A 25,022-nucleotide genomic window follows, 5' to 3' on the forward strand; every position below is an offset into this window, starting at 1 on the left:
GAAAATTATGTGTAGCCAAGGAAAAATCTAAAATCGTAACAGCAATTTTGAAAGCAACAAACTTGTATAAACCGTCAGGACAGAAAGAGAATCAAGTAGGGATTTTTCCTTTTTATTAGAGTTCTACAAAGATTTGTTTTTTCAAAAAAAAGTTAGAACCCCCCCCCCCCAAACATATAAATAAAGTGAACAAAAACAGGGAATACGCACAAAAAGGAAGAGACATGTTAACAAATGAAACGTATCAACTCTTCACTCTCAGTGACTACAAAAACTGAGATAGCAGAGGAATAGAGATCATATAGTGTACTATTTCGCATATCATTGCCAGGTCTAAATAATATTCCTAGCAGAAACTGCTACAAGGAAACGACCTTCAAGACCAGGCAACATCGTCAAATTATTTCACTCGGATACATAAATTAGCAAGTCTCGAAGTATCTAAAAGCGAATACAGTCTGCAATTTTATATCTTTCTAATAAAAGAGTACAAAGCTCCAAACTCCCTAGCTATAAGCCCCCAAATCCCACGAGTTGGTCCTAAAAAGCCGCATGACAATATTCGTGTATGATCGTCCAACGGTATGTCGATCATATCAACCGCATTATCGCAATCCCATTTCGAGCCGATTCCTACATACAAATGTCCTTTGGTAATTTAGAGCGAACATTTCTTCCAGTTTCAGTTATAACCTATAGTGCGAATAATGCCTAAGCCTGAGCAAATGGAAAGTGACTTTTATCACCTGCAACATCACAACATTCAACGTTTGCCACGATGCCCACCACCTGATCTTGCACCAGGATAACGTGCAAATTGAAGCCTTAATGCAGCAGTATCACGGTCATTCTCGTCGAACTTATAACCTGCAAAATCGAGCTTTACTCACGCCGCAAATAGACTAGGGTCCAGATGTACACGTTTATTGAGGCCCTCACGAGCTATGAACGTACCATAGGCTTATGCACATGTTCAAGGCCAAAACACAAATCACCTGCTTTATTGGTTACCACTTGAATGCAAGGGTAATGATATCATACGGCTTGATAGTAGGAAAGGGGACAGACTGACCCTAATTTTCCCAACTCTTAAAGAAAAGAACGTTCTCCTTTCCTTCAGTTCCAAAGTTTAACAAGAGGACAGAAAAGAAGGTTACAAAACCATGAAAACAAGTTCTAGAAACAAGGTTCAGGCATCGAGCCTTTCAATGTTTGCATGGATGATTCACCCTAAAGTTCGATGGCTACATTGGTCTAATCCGTATAGGAGAAAAACTAAGATGAGGTGAAAGAGTATATTAGAAAGGTTAAAGCAAGTAAAACCAATTAAATAGTTGAGTCAGCAGGAAGACAGTCTGACAATCCAACCCAATCCCTAAAATTACTGGCAAGCTACAAAATGATCTCTTCATGTTATAATGATTCTCACTCGCAGACCACGACATTTTCCTGACATAACCAGATCATAATGAACTGGGGTACAAAAAGCTCAACACCCAGTATGCTTTAAGAAAACCACCATAATCACAGATAACATCGTTAAGAAATGCAGGAAATTAAGCATGCCTCTAGCAGTTAAAAAGATATAAAAGGGTCACAAGTCAAGCAGAAGGTTATGAAAAAAGCCATTACAAGAAGTAGATGAATAATGGAAAGTTTCTTAGAGCAGGCTAGCAAACCCAATTTGCCAGAAATCCTTAGTTGTACACACCTGCGGCCTTTGTCCAATGAAGAAGACATGACCAACCGCGAAAAATTGGACGCGATAGATGTGAGGTAGCTATGCCTAAAATAACTTCCAGGTTCTGGTCTGAGATCAAACATATTTCTATTGGCTGCATCAATTTTCAGAAAGCGCTTCCCCAGTTACCTATCCCAACCTCCAATTAACCTAAAGGTCCCATCTGATAAAACCTAACATCTTCTTTCATGGCAAAGACAAAAACCATAAACAAGAAGGTTAACTTGAAACAACCTTCTACCAACATAAGTATATATCCTTCAAATTATTTCAGACCGATAGCCACAAAAGTTGAGGTTCCATATATGACTTACTATTCCATAACTTGAGAAATATACCTATCTAAACTCTTAGTAATTCAAATCAATATGACAGTACGTAGAACTGTTATTTAGATCAACATGGCCAAGAAATTATGTCTAACTTCAGGCAATCGAAAAAGATTGTCCCTAACCATGTAGAACTTTTGTGAAGAGAAATATTTCTTGTTTCACAGCGAAAACAGATCTCTACTTAACATATAATAATTAACAGTATTAATGAGATGAGATTAGGATCCCAACAGAGCCTCTCATAATTCTCATCTCCATAGGCAATACGGTCTAAATGTCTATTAATCAAGATTAATTCTAACTCCATTTTCGGCATTCTGATCTCTCCCACACCCTGCCCACACACCAAACCCCGTAAGAGGCATTTGTTTCCAAACGATGGACAAAAGCAAAAGCAAAAGCAAAAGCAATGCAATTATTATTTTTAGTATTTCAATTTCCATAAATAACGGCAAACCACTTTCTCTAACCTCAGGAAACGCGTAAAGATGGACTGTTCGGTCAGCACATAATAGGTTAGTCTGTTCATATACAAAGTTTCCTTGTAAGGGTTCTCCGCAAGACTCAAGAGTATCAACAAACATAGCACAAGCACAAAGTAGAGCACACGGATCAAAAGTGAGTATATTGATGTACAAAATTTGTACACAACCAAGAAAACCTTCAACGTACTCACCTTGTAAGGCATCCATTGCTGTTGCAGCATGTGCAGGACTCAAAAAGTCAACAAAGCACAGCACAATTGCATCTCCCCCAGACTACAAATGAAATTTACAAGTGAGTCCAGATCCATTAAAAAACGAGCTAAGCAAGTGGAGTATAGAAAAATCAACATACATGTCTTGCTTCCTTAGTCACAAGCCTGACTTCCTTGTAGCCCACAAAAGGTCGGAAGATATCTGCCAAAAGAAGTGAAGGAGACAAGAAATTCGAGGTTTGGGGAAAGGGGTATTAAAAAAATTATCCCTCCATGCACAAATAAACTTCTTGTATTCAATTTGAACAGTTTACAAACAAAACTTCTTGTAATATTAACTTTGCCCCACCCAACCCATGTAATGTTGAGACCTCTCCCTCTCAGAAATACTCTCTTTCCACATCCCATGGTGATGTACGATACCCAGTTTACCAAGACGCCTACACCCCTTACTAAAATAAGGCATGGCCAAGCCTAACAGGAAGTTTATTTGAGCAAGGTATGAGTAGCAACTGTAAAAGGGGTGGACAAAATAAATTTAAAAGTAGCAATTATTCAAGGATACGAGCCACTTCTCTGCGTGTACAGTTTGCAGGCAAGCCCTCAACAAAGAGAGTACTACTAGCATCAGGTGGAAGAGAAACCTCAGACCTTCCAGATCCAAGGTTGGAGCCCCGTCCCTTCACTGACACACCAGGGTCCATAATACCAATACCTGTCATTCGAGGATCGTTACTGATGCGTGGATCACTTACCATACGCGGATCACTTCCCATTCGAGGGTCACTTCCCATTCGAGGGTCATTTCCCATTCGTGGGTCACTTCCCATTCGAGGGTCACTTCCCATTCGAGGGTCATCAACAGCATGACTAGACATTCCATAACCAGGTAACCTCCCTGAATCTGCCCCAGGATTAAGTTGCTGGATAATGTAACATTTGTGTTAGTATAAAGAACAGACCAAATCACAGATAACATAAAGGCCAAACCTTAGATAATACAAATAAAGAGTAGTACCCCACTACGTAGGTAACGATCATACGATTGATTTATGGACTCAGTATCTCTAACTGCACGATGAGTGAGCCTTTCATCATCACGTGAATAATAACCCGCCAGATCCTGTCCAGGCGGAACATCTACAAGACCCAAACCAATGATTCAACCTATTAAGCAAATACATATACCAAGGAATAACATAAAATAAGATGTTCAAGCAGTTATCATAACACATGCATCTAAGTAGGCATGAGAGTAAGAAATCACAAGCTGAATGCTAATCACGATAATTACATTACGAAGTGCACACTCTTACGCTATAATGACCTGATAGCTTTGAAACACCAACTAGCTTAACAATAACCAAATTGTGAGTGCACTATTAGATTACATTGTTTTCCTTTCTAAAGACTAACAAAAATTAGTTTAGATAATGTAGGTGAAAACGACCAGAAAATTGGAGATTTTCATAACATTTTACTTTTCTGCTATTCAATGAGATAAACCAAAATCACTTGCATTAGATATGGAACAAAATTTCAGAGTAATTCCCCTACCCCCATCCTAGGTGCGCACAAACCCATTAATTGATGCTTACAAGGCATACACTAATTGATTAAAATTATCAGAAGCTGAATAAAACAATTTTTACAAAGTCAAACACCTCCAGCTTTTCACCTCTAGCTCAGAACATCAATAGGATCATGTAGTGATGATCGAAAATTCTTTCCGAGCATTAAGTTATCAACTAGGTATGTTTTACAAGCTGATAATCATTGAGCAAAAAAATTAATTTGAACATGTACAGTCTTACTTAATTGGAAACAATCAATAGAAAATTCAATACACATCCCCTTTATAATGGCAGCAAATCCCTCCAAAAGTTGTACTCGCTAGAATTATCAAAATCTTACAGGGAGACTTGATTGCTAGAGAATCACTAGCAAAAAACGTGATTCAAATCCCACATATTAATATTCCATCAATGTGGTAGTGTATGACCATGACTTAACCTATCTCGATTGAAAATTCCAAAGAAATTATTCCTTTTTTCATTACTTCTTCATTCCTCAAACTGAAGAAAAAAGAGAAACAAGAGAGACCAACAAACAGTATTTCCTAATAAAACTAGAAACAAAAATCTATGAACGGAAAAGAATACTTTTCAGCTCACTGCAGCCCCTCGCTAAAAGGTAACCTTTTCTTCATTTAAAAAGCTTAGAACACATAAGACCTCCCTCAAAAATTGACAAGTAAAGAGATAAATTCAATACAAGACGTACCATCTATGAGAGATTCTTGAGGATATAACAGCACCCGAACCCCCATCCCAACCCACCCTTTGAAGAAAAGATATCGCCTTTATACAGTGTTACTCCGACACCTTCATTGACCTCAAAAAAGGGGTGTCGTATCGTGTCGGACATATCGCCTTTAGTCTTTAGATATCAATGGCAATGTATGCAACAAATATCGAAACCGCTTTACTCTTAACAGATTTTTTATTTCTAACAAGTCCTCAACCGACGCCCCGGCCCCAATAAACCTTAAACAGAACAGTATTTTCCAAGTTTCAAGTCCCCTCCTCTGGCAAAATTCCCCTTATAAAACCAAGATTTTACAAAAAGGCAGCAAATGTAGACACTTACAGCCTACAGACGACAAATTAATATCTAATTTTCTCAGACACACTTATATTCCAAAACTAGGAGCTCCACACTAAAAATATACACTCTTATCACAAAAAAAAATAAAAAAAAAATAAAAAAAAAATACATATATCATAAGTACAAATTAAGTACATGACCACTATATACAAGTAAAATTAGACAATAAACGTGAACAACTTATCTGAAATATATTGTTTAGTCATACTTACGTAACACCAATCTAAGGTAAAGCTAAAACCCTAGAAGAGAAAGGGGAAAAAAAAAAGAACACAACTTTTTCAAACATAATTCAAAGAAAAACAAAATAAATCTAAAATTAAACTCATGGAATTAGAGAACAAAGAGTTGTGGATCTTTTCTTTAACTTTTTTTTTTTTTTTGCAGTTACTACAAAACCCTAAATTTAGTTTTAGAAAATTAGGAGGAGAGAGAATACCGTAATCTGGACGAGGGCGTTTGCCGACGAGTGAAGAAACATTAGGGGGTTGTCTTGAATCGCTGTACCTCCAGTATGCATCTGACATTTTCGTTTATGAGATTACGAGAGATTAAGAGAGATAGAGAGAGAATTGAGGTGTGTAGGAAATTTTGCGAAGCAAATGCGGGTAAAGTGGTAACCTTTGAAGTGCCCAGAGTTTTTGAAGGTCCTTGTGACGTGTTGCACGGCGAGATTTTAAAATTTATTTGGGTTCAATTTCAGTTTCATTCTATTAGGGTTGTGTTTAGGTCTTATCGTCGTTACTGTATTGGGTTGGGTTCAGTTCAATTTAATTTAATTTAGTTATAAAAAAATATGGTTTAATGACTTTTTTTTATAAAACAATTGAATTGAACTGAACTAATTACAATTGAAATGAACTTGATTGAACTGAAATGAAAATAAGCTGAGAGATTAGGCCATTTGAAAGAACATTTCGAAGAGCTTGGATGAACAAATAACAATTTGAATCAATAGTAGGTTGACTAAAGTGAGAAATGAACAATAGTAAATTGAAATATATTTGAATTTTGAAAATCAGCGGCAATTTGGAATTTTGAAAATTTGTAAACAACTGAATCTTGGATAAATCGAAGAGTTTTTTGCAGGGATATACCAGGGTAATAGGGAATTTTGTGGGGATATACCTCACTAAATTTTTTTTGTAGGGATATACCAACTTAAATTTAAGTCTTGTAAAAAGTACCAAAAATACGGTTTTTGGCGAAAAAGTCAAATTTTCGGCCTTTGACTTGGTAGGAACTTGCGAGTGAGCCACAACGTAACAACGATGAAGTCGGAGGAAAATGAATGTAATAGAAGCAATTGAATATCACACCATATACAAAGAGTAATTAAGCAAGTCAAAGGCCGAAAATTTGACTTCTCACCGAAAATAGTGTTTTTGGTACCTTTTAACAAAACTTAAATAATTTAGGTTGGAATGTTCAATCCACAATTGCAGTTGCTCATTCAACATAAATAATGTGTTTATTATACTATTTTTTTCATAAATGTTATTCTGAAATTGCAGATGTTCAATCAACAATAGCGTGTATTCATTGTATTATAATGTTCATTGGATTAACTAAATGTTTATTAGTGTGCTTATTACACTAATTTTTTCATAAATGTTTTTTTTCTGAAATTGCAAATGTTCAATCAACAATAGCGTGTGTTCATTGTATTACAATATTCATTGGAAATAACTAGATGTTTATATTGGTGTGTTTGAGGAAATATAAATTGAGGTGGGTCCCACAAATGTTCATTGCACAATTACAAATGTTAAGTGTAAACCGTGTCTACCATTCTAATGGTAGACCCATGTATTCTCATGGTAGACCCGTGTCTACCGTCTAATTTGCGACATTTTAGGTGAGAAGGGATTGTTGGTAAAGCAATTATGTAGACAACGAGACATGAGTAGTTTGGTAGGACGTAAAATATATTTTTTGAAAAACTATTATAGTCTATTTTTAATTTTATATTGTTTGATATGCAAAATAGTGTAAAGCTATTTTTCTTAGCAAGAAAATTGCTCTTTCAATGAGAGAAAACAAATATTCCTTCAAAATGAAGGAAAAACTATTTTCTTTCCTTTTTCTTATCTCTCTTGTACACTCCTATTACTATCTTCTCACTTTCCCTTTCATTTCATCATTTTTCTTTACATAGAACCAAAAAACTAAACACTATTTTGGAATTGTGTTTGCGTAAATTGTTTTCCATAAAAATTATTTTACATTGAAAATGTTTTACATCCAACCAAACGTATAATCATAAAAATTTGAGTATTACTATTTTTTCCAAGTAAAAAACTTTCATTATTATTTTTTTGATGCACCATTATTGCTCATCAATGAACACTACATATATAAAATTTATAAATCAAATTAGTCAAATAGTTTAAATTGTCACCAATAATATACAAAGATAAAAATCAATCTCTGAAAGATTATTATCAAGTGAAAAACAAATCATTATAATTATATAAGCTACAAAGTAGTTGATTTGTCATTAAGTCTAATACTACCTCCGGTCTTTATTAGTTTAACAATATTTTTTTTGAGACGTCTCTTATTACTTATTAGTTTACCTATTTCTTTTTGTTTCTATTTTTAGAATGGGATTACTGATTTTCCATTACACATACATTCAACTTTAATATATAGCAATAATTTTTCTTTCTTTCTATATCCCACAATATTATTTCTGCTAAAACTTTATGAAAAAAAATGGGTAAACTAATAAAGATCGGAGGGAGTAATAATGAAAATAAGAGTCAACGACCATAGTCTTTCTGAAAGAATAGTCTTCGGATTACATCTTTGATTGGCTCATATCCAATCGAGTTACTACATTATTTTGTCCAAGTAATCAAAGATCAGGTTACCTTCATTTACTATAAAATCTTCCTTTTACTTTTGCTTTTACTTACAACCAAACAACTCTTACGACTTCCTACAAAAATCAAATAAATTTGATCAGTGTTTTGTCAATTAATCTGGTTTAATGACTAACTCGGTTGATCTCCCTGTGTATAGCTGCAATAATTGCTGGAATCCAGTTGCCTTCAAGGAAGATCTTCTTTCTAAGGCTTTTGTGGTGAGTTTGTTGCTTTTAAACATAAACTCTAAGATTAGCATTAATATGATTAATTGATTTGCATATTGACTTTGATTTTCCTATGATACTGAGTTAGAGTACTTAACGTGGATCCAATTTTGTGGAATTTAATGATATAAACCTTATTAAATTATAGATTAAGGTTTTTCTTTTATTAATATTATATTATTTTTTAATGTGAGAGTTCGATGTCTACAAGTTCAATCACATTTCGATGCATATTTCTTTTCACGAGTTGTATATTCAATACCTTGTCGTAGAGGTGGGCATGGTCCGGCCCGGCTTGACACAATCTATGCTCGGCCCGTTATCCACTACGTGGGTCGCGAGCCTGTCACGGCCCGACGCTCACGGGCTCGGGGCCGATCCGCCATTTCCTTAAGCTCGCGGGCCGAGCATGTGAAAGGCCCGACCCGATCCATGTCCAGGTCTACCTTGTCGTTTACTCTAAATTAAAAATCTAATTATTACTCTCTAACTTCTTGATGAAATACTTCGTACAGTGCAATATTTTTTTTACACAAATTATTAAAAGAGACAGTCTAATTTTAATATAAAAGTAGATCTAATCAGCAAATGGATTAAACTAATCACTGAATGAAATCAAACTAGTCGCTATTGGGCTAAATATGTTCTTAATATAAGGATTGTCATTGCCTAATTTTAATTTAAAAGTAAGTAGTCTCTTACCAGACTAACTCAATATACAATAACACAAGATATGAAGTACTACATAATTATCGCCTAGTTTCACTAGTCACTAACTCACTAACCATTGAATCCATTAGAAAACATTATTTATTATCATGATAAATTAATTAGACGAGATTTGATTCAATATTTTTCTGCAGACGTCAATGTTGATAGAAATATTATATTCCCTCCATCTCATAATATAGTGCCTATTTCATTTTTTGGTTGGTCAAACTTTAAAATCTTTGACCGAATATTCTCATTTGTATATATAAAAAAACATGTTTATATGAGATCTTGTTAGATTCCTCTTACACAAGTTATTAAAAGAGACGGTCTAATTTTATGTTAAAATTAGACTAACTTAAGTTTATCATTTTATTCAAAAAGCCCATAACTTTATTCAAAAAGCCCATTACTTATCTTCTTTCTATTGAGCTTAATATGTTGCCTAATTTTAAATTAAAATTAGACGGTCTCTTATAAGACCAACTCTTCGTCTTAATGTGTAGTTTAATAATAATAACTTTTTATATTTTTTATAATACGAAATTAAAGATATTAAAGATCAAAGTTATATATCTTGGAAACTGCGTAAAAAAAACAAACACTATATCATGAGACGGAAGGAATACTGTAAATTAACTTTTCTAAACTTGTGTGAGGTGATTGTTTAGGCTTTATCTGGACAAGCTTTTATGTTTCGTAACGCAATGAATTTGAAGGTGGGAGACAAAGTTGAGAAGCAACTCATGACTGGACAATTCACTGTGGCTGATATATATTGTGGCAAATGTGGGCAGGTTTTGGGTTGGAAATATTTCCGAGCCCATGACCCAAGGCAAGCATACAAGGAAGGCAATTATATAATAGAGTGTGCTAAGATTGTAAATGCAAAATAAACCTAAGTTCTATTACTGTTCTTCCCCTCCTCTTGACTTAGAATAAATTAAAACTAGTCTTATATGCATCCGAAAGTAAAAGCGAAATTGTATTATTACATCTAGTAACTACAAAAAATCGATAATAAACTGTTCGATCACAAAGTTTCTATAAAGAAAAACTATGACATCATTTCAATTTAGCAAAAAATCATGTGCATATATAGCTAAATACATCGATTGAATAATGTTTGCATCATCTTTCAAATTAATTATTATGTAAGTTGGATACTTTAGTCTTTTTACTGGACATCAAACTCCTCACGAGTTGACTTGTAAAATGGAGATATTAATACTTCGTCCTTTAAAAAGCTAATCTGCCACTTCGTGATGAGTTGTGAATGCTGATTTGATGTGTATGTTAGTGACAATTTATATATGTTGTATTGTCGTTCAGTACCCTATGTATCTAAATGGATTCAATGTACTTTTGTATTCTACTCAACCGAAAATAATATATATCAATTCGATTACCCATAAGTAAAACAATGGATGATTAAACAAAAACTGATCATCAAAATATATTCGTATTCATTGGACAAAAAATATCAACAATTATAATCAAAACACTATATCTACTTAATAACAACCAAGGTTGATAAAAGTTACTTGACTTGCCTACCTTAACTGAAACGTGCAAGATAGTGTTGACACAATTGACATGTGTTATTTTGAATGTTTAAGGTTAGCGTTGATATTTCCAACCCAAAAAAGCAGGTTACACAATTTGTGACTTGTCTATAAAGTATGATATAGTTGTAGTGAACTCATAGACCACACTTATAGAGTGATAACCCATAAAGTAGACTTGGTTAATCATGAAGGTTCATTGCATCCAAAAAAAAATTACAAAATAAGGAAGATCAATGTACTTAAAAAACATGCTTGTTAAGGAAGTTCAAGAAAAAGGAACAACAAATTAAATATAACTAGTTATTAGACCCGAATTATGGCCCGGGTAAGAAAAAAAATTATTTATTAATATAATATTTTGTGATAATAACACTATATATAACTTAGCCTAGTGGTTAATACCTTAGTATATGTACTTGAGGTCTCGGGATCAACGCCTTTTAATATATAAAAAGATTATCTTTCAGAGGAGTCAAGATTTTTTTTAAAAAAAGGGACCCATCGAAAGATTACGAAAACATAAAAAAAAAATTAGAAATAGGGGTTAATGGATAGGGAAGTAAACATGGATGATGAAGTTATAATAAAAGTAATTTAAATATGTAAGGAGTTAGAAAACCTTAAAGTAGATCGAGATAATAAATTAGAATTAAAGTTTTTTAACCTATGCACATAATGCAAATGTTAAGGCTTATCTATTAAACAAATTAATTAACAAAAATGAAATACCCCCTACAATTATGCTAAATTGTTAGTTTTCTTATTAAACAATTGTCTCACTTCTAATCCCATCAAAAAAAAGTTGTCTCATTTTTTAGGAAAATGGAATTTTGCATAATTGTTGGGAGAATATTCTATTTTTTTTAATTAATTCATTTAATAGTTTTTTTTTGACATGAAACTAGCATTTTATTCATAAAGCTTTTCCAAATCTTCTATTACAACCCTACCAACAACGGGAGAAAATTCCTCCAACCAAACATGCAATTCATCTAGACTACTACATAATTTAGCTAAACTATGCGCTACCATAAAACCCTCACGCTTCACAAAAGAAAGGACACAAGAATCACAAGACCTGCTTACCTTTAAAATATCATTCAAGATTAGCACAAATTGAGTTGGCTCCTTGAACCCTTTGTTTAATAAATAAGCTTAAGCCTCAACCTTTGCACTAAACGCATCAATTCAAAAACCCGTAATTCTAATATACCGTTCTTTGTCTACTTAGGCTATGTTCAGTTCACCTTATTTTTGCTTATTTCAGATCTAATCAGATCAGATCAGAAAAAATAAGTTCAGATCAGATCAGATCAGTTCAAATCATGCTTATATTTAAAAATCATTATATCTTTCATTATATATTTGTAAAAAATATAATAATTGAATATTAATAAAGTACTCATTGAGACGAATCAAACAAGACCCCACATGACTATATTTTTTCTTATATATTGAGAAAAAACTAAAAGATAAGATCTTGTAATCAGATCAGTTCAGATCAGAAAAAATAAGTTCAGATCAGATCAGATCAGATAAGTTCAGATCAAAAAATTTCAGGTGAACTAAACATAGCCTTAAGGTTCTCTAACTCCTCACATCTTAAAAATTATTTTTATTATAACTACATCATCCATGTTCACTTCCTTATCCATCCACCCCTATTTTTAATCTTCTTTATCTTTTCATAATCATCCGATGTTTTTTTTTTTTTTAATTTCCCCTAACTCCTCTAAAAAACAATCTTTCAATAATTATATTTAATTTGTTGTTCCTTTTTCTTAAACTTCCTTAACAATTATGTTTTTTAAGTAGATTAATCTTCCTTATTTTGTAATTTCGGATGCAATGAATCTTTATGATTAACCGAAGTCTACTTTTGCACGCTAACAGTATATTTCTAGTTTCTTGTCTACTAATTGCGACTAATTGCAGTTCTTTTGGTTCACAACAACTTATCATCTTTCACTTGCAGGTAAAAGCTTCCATTTTTCTGCATCAATTGTAATCTTTCATTGCTGTAGAATTCAAAATTAAGGAAATTTTACCAATTTTTGTGCTTTTCTATTCTAGTACATGCTTTCTCTTTTGGGTTTGCTTCTGATTCCTATCAATTAATGTAATTTTTCTGGGTTTTGCTCAAATTTTTAGGCTTGAAAGTAAAAGTTGATACTTTCATACTGAGGGCTTATAATTGAATTTGGAGTGAATTTGATGGCTGAATTGGGTGCTCCCAGGGTGTATAGCTGCTTTAATTGTAGAAATCAAGTTTGTCTTCATGATGATATTATCTCCAAAGCTTTCCAGGTAGATTATCTTCATTTTAGACCTATTTGATTTTGCAATTAATTAGTTGATTTAATTTGCCAAATTTGTTGTTAGATTGATTGTTTTACCATGTTGTTTAAGTTTTTATATTTCTTACTGATTTTTGGTTTTGATTGATAAATGTTGATTGAGTATATGTTATAAATATGTTTTGTCTTTGAGAATTTCATGGAATTTGAGGTGAGAGTTTGTCCAACTAGTGTGATTGTATTGATAGGGAAGAAATGGCCGTGCTTTTTTGTTTTCCCATGCTATGAATGTTGAGGTTGGACCTAAAGAAGATAGGCAGCTCATGACTGGCCTTCATACTGTTGCTGATATCAATTGTGCGGATTGTCAACAAGTATTGGGGTGGCAATACTTGCGTGCTTACGAATCGTCGCAGAAATATAAGGAAGGGAAGTTTATCTTCGAGAAGTCCAAAATCATCAAGGAAGATTGGTAGCTTCTATAACAAGGTCTTCCTTGTTTCATTCATCCCCTCATTGCTCTTTTGTAAGTGTAAAAGTGCTTTATGTTGTTTACCCTGTATAGAAGCTGTTTAACCTAAGTGTTTCTTCTTGTCATATGATGTGCTGTTCGTGGTGCTCTCACCTGTTGCCTTCATTAATTGTGAATAAATTGGATTGTTCTTTGCGTGTACTTGTTGCTAATAGCTTTGATATTGGATTGATCATCTGTTAATATGTTAAGGAACTAGAATACTAGATCAATGAGTCGGTTTATATGTTATTACATAGGAGATTAAGAGCTGTCCTTTTTACTCCCTTTTCCATCGTAGCTTGATCTGTAATCCACTTACCGAATTATCGTACTAGGTGCTGACAGATAATTTCCACCTCTTCATATATTTCTGTGTCTGTTCCAGTTTATTTTGAGTACTCCAAGATGTGAACAATATGGTGAACTTGTTAAAGTGTGGAATTGAGATTCTGAGAACACAGATTCAGATAGCTTGCTTTTTGTCTTGCTTTCTATGCCTTTCTCAATCAAGCTATTTTGAGCCCTTCTATTACAGTTTTCTTATGCTCCTTGGGTACTTACTACTTAGCAAAGACTCAAATTTGGTGTGAGCGTCTTTTTTGGGGTTACAACATTGCCTTTTTATCTAAAGTTCTGTAATCAAAAGCTACTTGGATGTCTGATCGGGAAACCATATCCAAGCTCCATGTTGGCATCGCCTTTCACACATCAATTCCTCAAAGAAACTGTCTCGCTACGTGTTGTCACAAGTTGTGAGAACACGACTCACAAGCACCTTACTGCCATTAGCACCAGTTCCTAGAAACTTCTTCCCAGGTATTGCTCGCAAGGTCGATTCTGGAGTTGAACCATCTCACCATTAAATAAATAAAAGGCTTCTCATCAGTAGCAGAGTCTATCTTCTCAAGCACTTCCTTGACACTAATGTCTGGCACAAAAAACCTAAAGCCGGACATAAAAACAAAATTTCACCCCCTTATCCTTGTATTGAGCTATAGCAGTTCTCTCCTCCAATCCCAACAAAAGTAACAACCGAGAGGGCCCGTCAAAAAAACAACAACCGAGAGGGACTCTTGATCGTCGAAGGAGTTAGAGAGCATGTTTATTATCATGTTATTTATTTCCCAGTTTCTTCCGATGATAACATCAGTCATTGGTTGAAGCCCACTTTCTAGACCCAATGCCTTGGCTTGTTGTTCAAACAACATGTTAATAAGGTTACTGAAGTTGGTATAGTCTTCTGCAATGATATCCAGTTCCCCCTATAGCTTTGACTATTTGAGCATCTTAAAGTTTGACAACAAGGTGGTTTTAAGGTGGAAAGAACAAGCATATCCTTTTAGCAAGCTCACTCTCACCTTTGAATCGGGTTTTTCTACATAGTGCCTCAGTGTTCTACGAAATTCTATGTTGTACCCGACCTTTTTAAAATTTCCACATTGTAAACATTACACAAAATTCCCTTATACAGGATATCAAACAGTAAATTTTATTACTTTCTTACCGTGTGGGCATGTAGTAGGAATGTAGGATTTTCTATTAATAAGAGTATTTTTGAAATATTTATGAACTCCACCCTCTTCCTCCACACATCCAACCTCGTCTTCTCAATCTAGCCTTCTCCGCATGTATGGGAAATTAGGGTTTTCACTTCCACTCTTTCCAAATTCACTCATTATTATCCTAACCCTAATTTTTGCAAAATCCAACAACTTGGAGAAGAAACCACCACAACAATGGCGGAGCACTTAGACACTCATATTCATGACCAAAAAGATAGGGTAAACAACCCTTTCTACTTCAAGATTAGAGCTTGTCGCCATGTAAATCGCTGCTCTCTTAACAACCCCACTATCTGTGCTATTTTTGTATTCTCCAATTTATAATAAGTTTTGTGATAAAGTTGTGCCATTTTTATTAGTAGAAGAGAGAAGAAAGAGAGATGGGAGCGGTTAGGGTTTGGTTGAACTCATTGCACGCTTCAAGTTTCGCTTTCCCTCTAAGTGGTTCTCCTAAATTTTTTTTATAAAAAACACATGGCTAGCATGTGCTACCCCTTGTTTACATGGCTCCATCACTGCTAGGGGTTTGTCATTTATTTTGAAAGGTCGTGTCTCACTCGTTACAATAACTAAAAGACAAGATAATTTGTTTTGTTGTAATCTTTTTGTTGTGACTTTATCGATTATCAAGATTTTTGTTTTGTTTTATTAGGGTAATGTGTTCTCTTCATTAAAAAAAAGTTTTCGGTGTGATCAAGCTTACTTTCATAAGGTGTTAACATAAGGGAAAATTGAGACTAATCAGGTTCAATCAAGGCTAATAAATTCAGTTTAGATAAGTTCACGTGATAAGACAGACCTTAATTATAATGGGTGGAGAATTGCATAGTGACCGAATAAAATTGGGTTAGGATTTATTTGAGGGGAAAAATCATAAAGTATATAAGAGAAAACAATAGCTAATTAGTAGGAAGAAGTTTTGTTTAGTAAAAATCAAGTGAAGTGAATAATGCCTTTCTTCGTTTCTAAATACAAGGCATGAAAGTGTTAATAAAAAAAAATAAATCAAAAACCACAAATATATCTTGTAATATGACAAAGAATTTTTATAAAAATTATACCGTTAGGTCTGTCCAAAAATATAATATTATACGAATTTTATTTTCTTATAATTTCTATCAACATGAATTGTGAGTAGCTAATGATTAAAGTTCGACCTTTAATATCGTGCGGATTTATAATTTGAAACTGATAGACTAGCGAGTAATATCATTTATCTTCTTTAGTTTAAGAAATGGCAATGCACAATATCAAATGTTGGTGGTAATTTATTGAGAAAAGAATGAAGGCGAATTGGTAATTCTTTCATATCAATAATATTTTACATGATCTGAATTTTAGTACATAAATAAACATGGAGGAGAAAAAATAATACGTATATGCTGGTAGCAGAAAAATACTCCCTCCCTCCTCTATTAGTTTACCCCTTTCTTTGGGGCACATTTGCCGAGATATTAATTTGAACCTTAATATCTCTAATTTTTGATAAGCAAAAATTACAAAAAGTTGATATTTGGATAATATACATTAAGACAAATCCAACAAGATCTCACATGATTATATTTTTCCTTAAATACAAATTACAAGAGATAGTCAAAGTCATGTATGTGAATAGTGTCAAAAGTCAAAAGGGGTAAACTAATAGAGGACGGAGGGAGTATATAATAAAAAATAAGAAGAAAGGTGATGGTAAAACTGAAAAATGAAAATATAAAAGACAAAGAATTTAATGAGGTAAGGCAATAACCTCAGAGCCCAATACACGGAAGCCCAAAACCCAAACTTAAGCTATGAAGGCTCACATTCACTTTTACGAGCAGTACACATGGTGCTCTTTGATGTGTTGAATATAGGGCTGGCAAAAACTGACCCAACCTGATAACCCGACCTGAAAATTTCGGGTTTGGGTTGAGATTTTCGACCTGAAAAAGAAAATGGGTCGACCCAACCCGACCTGAAAATATAATGGGTTAGGTTCAGGTTGACCTTTTCAACCTGAAAATAACCCGAAATGACCTGATTTAAAAATAACTTATATTGTGTTAGGTTAGCCCTTAGCCGGTTAGGTTATAATATTAGGCCAAGCCCAACTCACTTCAACCTGAAATTTCCGGCTTTGAATGTTGAAACTTAAACATGTTACATGTACATTACCTTTTGAATTAAGTTGGCAGTTTTTTGATCATTGGATATTTAGATTTTTATTTCAGGTCATTTTGGGTTGGTTTCGGGTCAACCCGAAAAATATAAGGTCGGGTTTGGGTTGAGATTTTCAACCTGAAATATAAATCAGGTCGGGTTTGGGTCAGGGGTAAGTGACCTGAAATACAAATCAGGTCAACCTGAAACTGACCCAACCCGACTTGATTGCCAGCCCTAGTTGAATTTGGGGCCAATCTTCACCTGTTGGGTTCCGGCACCTTTCGACAAGCACTTTTGAACATCTGATTATGTAAATTTTGTCCAATTGGGAGAGGTTGCTTATTTGATGCGGCAACGATTCCAATCTGGGACAACCGCATATTTCAAGGGTCTTGAGGGAGGTAAGGCTGCCAATTGAATCTGATAATTTATCCAGCTGTTGGCACCCATAAATTGACAAATATTCAAGGGAGTTGAGGGTGCAGATCCAGTCAGGTAACTTCTCCCCACCGTAATTGCTTATCTCCAAGTATTTGAGATTAGCCCCATGAGGCTGGAGGGCTTCTAGCACCATATAGTCCTTTTTTCCACTTTTCTTAAAGTCTATTATCAATACAGTAAGCTGGTTTTTCATCTTCAAGTGTGCTGTCTTTGCTTCCGCTGCTATATACTTGGACTCCCTATCCACAATTATTCTCAACAATCCCTTGAGATTGTTTAGATCACTCAGCTCTGTCAACCCGCCAGCAGCACTACCCTTTGATCTACTTGATTCACTTGTGTCCTCCCCCACAACAAACCACTCTAGTGTTCGAAGTTCCTTTAATTTCCCCAACCCCTTTGGCATATGACTCAAGCTACCACACCCAAACAACAGAAGGTGTCTCAGCTTCACCAATTTCCTCATGTCTCTAGGCAACTCTTGTAGATTTCCACAACAAGACAGGTTAAGTGATAGCAAATTCACCAACTGTGTGATTGAGTTGGGGAGCTTGCGCATAGGATTTGCTGATAAATCTAGATACCTTAAATGGACAAGTGCTCCTACAGAGTGTGGTACCTTCTTTAAACTCACTTCGTGTAAGTCCAGTACCTTCAAACATTTAAATCTTGATAGTAGTTTGTCGCATCCAAAGGGAAAGAACACCCTACATACATCCCTATATACCTCGCTATAATTGGGTGGCATTACTATCAATATTGACTGTAGCTGTTGCTTGATATTGAGTACTAAAGATGGGGCATCCTTGTTTGAGTGTTGACTGTGTTTTTCTCTACAAAAAGAGACATGACTAACTCCTTCCGCAATTTCACTTGTTCCATGATCAATCATATGATACAAAGATTTGTCAATGGAGAGGACAAGATCATGCATGACGTCATGCATGTAAAAGCAATTAAAGCCACCATACTTATCCCTGTTGAAGAAACCACACCTTCCCAATTGGTTCACATATTCTTCCCCAACGTCCTCCCGGTTTCCTGACTCTGACTCAACATATCCCAAAGCGATCCAAATACGGATCATTTTATCCACATCAAAGTGTGTCCCTTTCGGAAATAAGGAGCAATAAGCAACACAAAGCTTAAGCTTCTTATCCAATTGATCATAGCTAATTTTAAGTGTCTGCATGATCTTATCACGCACGTGGGAGGATGAATTTGAAGCTAACTCATTCTTGAAGGCCTCCCATTGCCGGATTGTGCCTTTCTCTGCTAAGTGGCATCCTATAACCTTTATAACAAGGGGAACTCTTGGAATCATATTTGCGATCTCCTCCCCAATCTCCTCAATACCAGATTCTTGCCCCTGCTTGAAAGCAAAATGTTTGAACATGTTCCATGATTCATCTTGACCTAAATCACAGAGCATGTAGGGGTCAAATGTGCCCATATTTCTAGCAACAGTCTCACTACGTGTTGTAATGAGAACCTTGCTTCCCTTAGCCCCAACTTTAAGCAATGCTTTCACTTGTCCCCAATTCTCTACTAAATTTGGTCCTTCCCATACGTTATCAATGACCAAAAGAAACTTCTTCCCAACAATTGCTTTAACCATCCGATGTTGGAGTTGAACCATCTCACCTTTAAAGGTCTTCTCATTAGTATTAGCAGAGGCTATAATCTTCTGCAGCACTTTGCTAACACTAAAGTCTAGTGTGGCAAAAACCCAAAGCTGAACATCAAACCAATCTTTCATCCTTTCATCATTATACACATACTGAGCTAGAGTAGTTTTCCCCTGCCCCCCTATCCCGACAATGGCAACAGGAGAGAAGGACTCCTGATCATTGGCGGAGTGAAAGAGTTTAGTGATTATGCTATCCCTATCCTCGTCTCTCCCGATCACCACATCAGTATCTAGAAAGGGACCGGTTTCTGCTAGGACTTTGGTTTGCTTCCTACGTGACATGCTATAGCTGGCCATGCCACTAACCAATGAGTGGTCTCTTGCAATGCTTTCTAACTCCTCCTTGATCTCCTTGATTTTTGCAGCAGTTCGAAAGGGTGACACAAGCTGGTTCAAAGACGAAAAGAACAAGCGTAGCTCTTTAGAGTGCCTACTCCCGCCCATTAATTCCTTTTGCTTGGCTCTTGTTTGTTTCTCATCAAAGAAATACTCCAACCTAGCCTCGATCCCATGGAGGTTTCTGATCATTTTTCCTTCGACACTGCTGCACGACTCCAAAGGATCTGCATCACGAAGTGTAGCTTCAATAATAGACTTGGTTTCTTGAAGCCTTTCAATTTGGGAGTTTATGTCCTTCGCAGACATGATTAATTTGCCTGCTTTGAAACCCAGTTTCTCTACAACTAGTTTACCAAGCTCAATTCCTATGGCTTCAGCCATTTCACTCTCTCACTTCTTCTAAATGTGTTTGGGTTACACAAAGGGGTTTATGGTTGTGTGCTTGTTTTTTCTTTTTCAGAAGAGAAACGCATATGATTTTTTTAAGAGAGGAAGACAGATGGAATGATGGATACTTAGGCTCCGTTTGGTAGGGCGTAAAATATTTTCAGTGTAAAATGATTTTCATGGAAAACAATTTACAATGGAAAACACAATTCCAAAATTAGTTTTCCGTTGTTTGGTTCGATGTAAGAAAAATGATGAAATGAAAGGAAAATGAAAGGGAAAGTAAGGAGGTAGTGAGAAGAGTATATAAGAGAGATAAGGAAAATAGTTTTCCCTTCATTTTGAAGGGAAAATGATTTTCCATCATTGGGAGAGTAATTTTACCCCAAGGAAAAATGGTTTTACACTCTTTTGCCAACCAAACAATGTAAAACAGAAAATAGAGGAAAACAGTTTTTCGGGAAAATGTTTTACGCCCTACCAAACGGAGCCTTAAAGCATTGTATGAAAATGTTGTATGAGAGAAAGAGAAAGGCTAGGATTTTTTTTTTTTTTTTTGAGAGAGAAGTAGGTGATATCTTAAAGTAGAGCTAGTAGTAATGTGTGTATGAGAATGTTGAATGAGATGCACTCTTATATACTACTGTATATTCTAATTTCTATAAAGATGATCCTTAGCTTCGTGGAACTTTCTTTTGACATACATGGTGTTTGTGTTTAGAGTCAGATAGGTGCTTCTATATTCTTTTATGGGGACTATAACACTTGACTTGAGCCCACAGTCCCATTCAAGTGAAGCTCTTTCTTTTCTTTTTCCTTTCTTGAGGTAAAGCTAGACAGGTCTATATAATTAAGATTTTAAGACGAGCAAGAAATATCTAAAATTTTAATCGTGGCATTGTGGTTGTGCCATCATAAATGGAGATCGAATTTTACTTCCATGCATCTAGTGGCCTAGGAATAATGGCAAATTGGCAATGCATAGTCTACAGACTACGATAAGACTCAGATCTAGACCCGGACCCAACCTTATCTTTGTTCTTATGATCTCTAATTTATAAATACGTTATAGATAAATACTTAAACCTACAATATATACATTTATCTTTGTTCTTATGGACCCAACCTGACTTTTAGAATATTAACATGATTTATCAAGACACATAGGATGTGAAAATAAATTAGATCCAGAGCTCCTCACTAATGGAAAAAAACGTTATATGTAACTACAACCGTTGAAGTCCTTTTGAGAATCGGCTCCGTAAATCCTCGAAAATTTGGGTGGGCCTGTATAAAAAGATATAGACCTTGAATCGGGGGTAAGAGTTCCAAAGTGGGTTTGTGACGCAGTCGGAAACTATGGAGATTAGCAAGCACTAATCTCGAATTAAGAACAAGCAGATTCACAAGCGATGAATCTGTAAAAACTCCGGAATCTACCAGAAATAGTATAAACTCTGTGATATTATTAAAAGTCAAAAACTGCCTCCAAATATTGACCTAATAATGTTTAAATACGTTAAACAGAACCCTAAAACGAAATTATGGAAATAATTAAATTCGGAAATAATTAAAAAGCTGATTTCGGGCCTTAAATGGACCCGGATGGCCTAAAACGCCTATACATCACAGCGTAGCGGTGAGTTTGACTCGTTGGGCCGTTCCGCTTCCAAAAAGGTATTACAATAGTCGATCGGACTTCGTCGGCCCATTTTCCGCAAAACAGTTCAGGCCTTTTTTCCGCAAATCCTTTTCGAACTTTTCCGCTAGTCTGCCTACGTCAGTTTGGTCTGGCTGTAGATTCGTTACCATTCCTATTTACCACATATTCGATCACTCTTTATATTATTGAAGTAATAAGTATTAAATACATTTCTTTAAATGGAAACAGATTAAGAATTCAAGACACATTTTCACATCAATTGAGTTAATAAATGCTTGATTCAATATTTTATTTCCATTTTAAGCACCTTATACATAGCCCTAGCTATGCTAGATAACTAATATAATGATAGTAATGCCAAAAATGAAACTTCAAATTAATTTGGGATAAAAAAAAAATGTTCAGACTATTTTGGGACGAAGGATGTAGTAATGGATATGGTCAAAATCAAAATCTAAATAGTATTACTTCTATTAAAAAAAGTCAATATTGCTTATGTTTTTAATCTGGGAGTGGAAGCCTGAAGATGAGATTTGTAGAACTGTATTAATTGTGCAGACTGCAAGAGAGTGAGAGATTGAAGAATGTCCTTTATAATAGGCAAATCACGACTTCTGGCTTCTGAAAGGTCGAGTGGTTTGCTTATTTTAAGGTGAAATGGGATCAAATTCCCAATCAAATACGTATACCATATATTTCCAGGAAACGTACTATAGTCTATAGATTATATAAAATGGTGCTACAAAACAAAAGCGTAGTTAAAAACAAAGATAACACTTTGAGGATGACGAGAAAGAGTAGACTGTAGTTGTTTTTTTTGTATTTTACAATGACTTGAATTCATCTAGTCTTCAACCAAGAATATAGAAAGGTAAAGAGATGTAAATGGGCAATTATTGTTGGAAATATATGGTATATATGAATTTCCAACTACTTTGTAAAGCTACTTCTGGGTAATTTCTTACTGACTAATAGACAAAAATGAAGTTATAATATTTAGAAAGTGATCTATTATTGTTCAGGTTTGACTAATTTGGCTCATTACCTAGTAGGGACTACTTGTTTTAACATGAGAATGATGTTGGCTCGGACCTTGACACTTGACAGTAGTTTGTTTCCTTCTTGCTCTGATTAAATTTGTCTTTCAATGATAGAGTATTAAATTATTTCTGGGACTCCAACCATTAACTTAAGCTTTTGGTTGAGTTGGTCCTTTGACATGGTACCGGAGCTAGCGTGACATAAAGGTCACAGGTTCAAATCTCATCCACCCCTCCTTTCTAAGTGGCTTTTTTAGAGTATTAAACTATTCATGGGACTCCAACCATTAGCTTAAGCTTTTGGTTGAGTTGGTCCTTTGACATTCAAGTTGCGAATGTTACAAACATTATATGAGCTACAGTCTACATGGACTCATAAACTTTTGTAAACTCTTTAAGAGATACTCCTTCCACCCCTAATATTTGTTCTATTTTCTTTTTTAGGGTCAAAGTTCACAAAATTTGGTCATAAAATCTCGTTGATCTGTTGAAAAAGTATAGTATAAAGTTGAGTCTTGTTAGATTCGTCATAATGTGTTTAATCATGATATCGACTTTTCATAGTTTCACTTGTAGGAACTAAAACCGCTAACAACATAAATTAAACTTATCTGGAAAACCGTGGCGTGAAGAATTCACTGCCCTAAAGTTGAATTTGCCCCGCTACAACACACGGCCTCTTAGCAATCAACCTCCAGGGGTACACGGTCTCTGCGTTTCCAGTGTAGATGGAAAAACAGATTGAAAACGATCTTGAATATTGCCCAGAAAGATATTTTCGAGAGAGGAAGAAGAAGGTGTTTATGATTTTCTGTTCGTTAAAGAGTAGTCTCCTTGGGCCTGTAAACTGGTTCTTAATATGAATTTTAAGAATGAAAGTCGAATGGGAAAATCGACCCATGTAATTTTTTTTTTCGAAGTAAGTACATGCACCCAAGTGCATGTAGAGCATGGTGCACCCTTATCCAAACTACGTTGTTTTATCCTTTTTGGAGTCTATAATTTTAAAAAATTATTGTTATTTGTTTCCTTAAATTTTGCAAGTAAAGATTCCTTTTTCAAATTTAAATTTAAAAGATATATGTTCTTTTACCTTAAGTGTAGATATTCATTTACTATATGTTCTTTTCATTATAACATTTGTTCTTTTATAAATATAGATTTACACGTTCTTTAATTTTAAGCCGCGTGTTCTTTTTTAAAATAGAAAAGTTGTTGAAAAAAGTTCGTTCTTTTATATTAATTGTATGTTCTTTTTGGGTGCACAATGAGCATTTTGCATCCTAATCCATAATCCACGCTTTGGTGAAAATGCCCCCATCTGTGATTATATTACCTTACAATATGAATTGGCATATTAAACAATTAAAAAGCCCCAGGAGGAGCATCTATGCTAGTCATTTGCGCACTCAAAATAAAATGGGCTATATCAAAATTGAAACACGTCTTAATATAAGTGGAAAAAAATAGTAAGGAGAAAAGAGTTGGTAACTTATCGATTCAACAGTAAGAAAATGGATAAAAGGACGATAAGTAGTTTTTTTTTTTGGTTTATAGATACTCTGTCTGTATTTTTTATTTTTCCTAATTTGACTTTGCACGTTTGTCAATGCACTTATTCTACATTAAATATCTTTCACTACATGTTAGTAAAAATTATAAAAATTGAATATTAATAAAGTTTAATTGAGACGAATCAAACAAGATCCATAAGTATATTTTTTCTTATATATTGAGAAAAACCTAAAAGATCTAATTGTGAATAGCATCAAGATTCTAAGTGAGAAAAATAAAAAATTGTGAATAGTGTCAATATTTTTCTTAAGAGTAAGACTTATTAACCTTTACACTAAGCACATCGGTTAGAGAAACCGTAATTCTAATATACTGTTCTTTGTGCTCTCTAACTCTTCACATTTTAAAATTATTTTAATTATAATCCATCAAAAATTATTAAAAAAGACGGTCTAATTTTAATATAAAAGTAGACCTAGTAACTAAATGGATTAAACTAGTGACTGAAATAAACTAACCTAGTCACTATTGGGCTTTAATATTAGGCTTAACATTGCCTAATTGTAATTTAAAAGTAGGCGGTCTCTTACAAGACAAACTCTCCATCCATTCACTTCCT

The 25,022-nt window shown here is 34.6% G+C and overlaps 4 protein-coding genes across 10 annotated transcripts in view; 2 read left to right on the top strand and 2 right to left on the bottom strand.

Moving 5' to 3' along the window:
* Positions 1–227: 227 nt before the first annotated feature.
* Positions 228–6,106, bottom strand: LOC104888185 (hypothetical protein). 2 transcript variants are annotated; one of them, XM_010673078.4, is made up of 7 exons: positions 5,877–6,103; positions 3,789–3,910; positions 3,336–3,693; positions 2,911–2,972; positions 2,750–2,831; positions 747–867; positions 228–633 (listed from the first exon to the last, which is right to left on the bottom strand). In XM_010673078.4, the coding sequence occupies exons 1-6, from the start codon at positions 5,962–5,964 to the stop codon at positions 764–766; spliced, it is 816 nt and encodes a 271-aa protein (XP_010671380.1). In that variant the 5' UTR covers positions 5,965–6,103; the 3' UTR covers positions 228–633; positions 747–763. The 2 variants fall into 2 exon arrangements, with proteins under 2 accessions (XP_010671380.1, XP_019104031.1); XM_019248486.3 differs by lacking the exons at positions 228–633; positions 747–867 and adding an exon at positions 874–2,594 and having other exon boundaries at positions 5,877–6,106.
* Positions 6,107–8,295: 2,189 nt separating this feature from the next.
* Positions 8,296–10,239, top strand: LOC104888186 (protein yippee-like At4g27740). Its single transcript, XM_010673079.4, has 2 exons — positions 8,296–8,525; positions 9,917–10,239. Exons 1-2 carry the CDS (start codon positions 8,433–8,435, stop codon positions 10,139–10,141), a joined length of 318 nt encoding a protein of 105 aa, XP_010671381.1. The 5' UTR covers positions 8,296–8,432; the 3' UTR covers positions 10,142–10,239.
* Positions 10,240–12,647: 2,408 nt separating this feature from the next.
* On the top strand, positions 12,648–23,923 carry LOC104888192 (protein yippee-like At4g27745). 6 transcript variants are annotated; one of them, XR_007272104.2, is made up of 4 exons: positions 12,648–12,788; positions 12,965–13,120; positions 13,359–13,636; positions 23,453–23,923. XR_007272104.2 is itself a non-coding variant. In XM_048640153.2 (4 exons), the coding sequence occupies exons 2-3, from the start codon at positions 13,028–13,030 to the stop codon at positions 13,584–13,586; spliced, it is 321 nt and encodes a 106-aa protein (XP_048496110.1). In that variant the 5' UTR covers positions 12,648–12,788; positions 12,965–13,027; the 3' UTR covers positions 13,587–13,599; positions 19,825–20,191. The 6 variants fall into 6 exon arrangements, 2 of the variants coding, with proteins under 2 accessions (XP_048496110.1, XP_048496109.1); XR_007272105.2 differs by having other exon boundaries at positions 23,465–23,923; XR_007272098.2 differs by lacking the exon at positions 23,453–23,923 and adding an exon at positions 19,825–20,191.
* Positions 16,722–25,022, bottom strand: part of LOC104888188 (uncharacterized) — a 44,369-nt gene continuing 36,068 nt past the window's right edge. The window contains exon 7 of the mRNA XM_057393227.1: positions 16,722–20,185. Within this exon, the coding sequence (XP_057249210.1) occupies positions 17,519–20,185 (2,667 nt within the window). The 3' untranslated portion in view covers positions 16,722–17,518. The remainder of the gene's footprint in view (positions 20,186–25,022) is intronic.

The sequence above is a fragment of the Beta vulgaris genome, chromosome 3 (assembly GCF_026745355.1).
Source record: "Beta vulgaris subsp. vulgaris cultivar EL10 chromosome 3, EL10.2, whole genome shotgun sequence".
NCBI lineage: Eukaryota > Viridiplantae > Streptophyta > Magnoliopsida > Caryophyllales > Amaranthaceae > Beta > Beta vulgaris.

Excerpts from the sequence above, each read along its gene's own strand:
- LOC104888185 (XM_010673078.4), bottom strand. The coding sequence starts at position 5,964 with ATGTCAGATGCATACTGGAGGTACAGCGATTCAAGACAACCCCCTAAT. Across the intron at positions 3,911-5,876 it reads ACGCCCTCGTCCAGATTACG|ATGTTCCGCCTGGACAGGAT; the intron begins GTATTCTCTCTC and ends TGGGTCTTGTAG. Across the intron at positions 868-2,749 it reads AGCAATGGATGCCTTACAAG|GTTATAAGTTCGACGAGAAT; the intron begins GTGAGTACGTTG and ends TCGATTTTGCAG.
- LOC104888186 (XM_010673079.4), top strand. The coding sequence starts at position 8,433 with ATGACTAACTCGGTTGATCTCCCTGTGTATAGCTGCAATAATTGCTGG. Across the intron at positions 8,526-9,916 it reads TTCTTTCTAAGGCTTTTGTG|GCTTTATCTGGACAAGCTTT; the intron begins GTGAGTTTGTTG and ends GTGATTGTTTAG.
- LOC104888192 (XM_048640153.2), top strand. The coding sequence starts at position 13,028 with ATGGCTGAATTGGGTGCTCCCAGGGTGTATAGCTGCTTTAATTGTAGA. Across the intron at positions 13,121-13,358 it reads TTATCTCCAAAGCTTTCCAG|GGAAGAAATGGCCGTGCTTT; the intron begins GTAGATTATCTT and ends TTGTATTGATAG.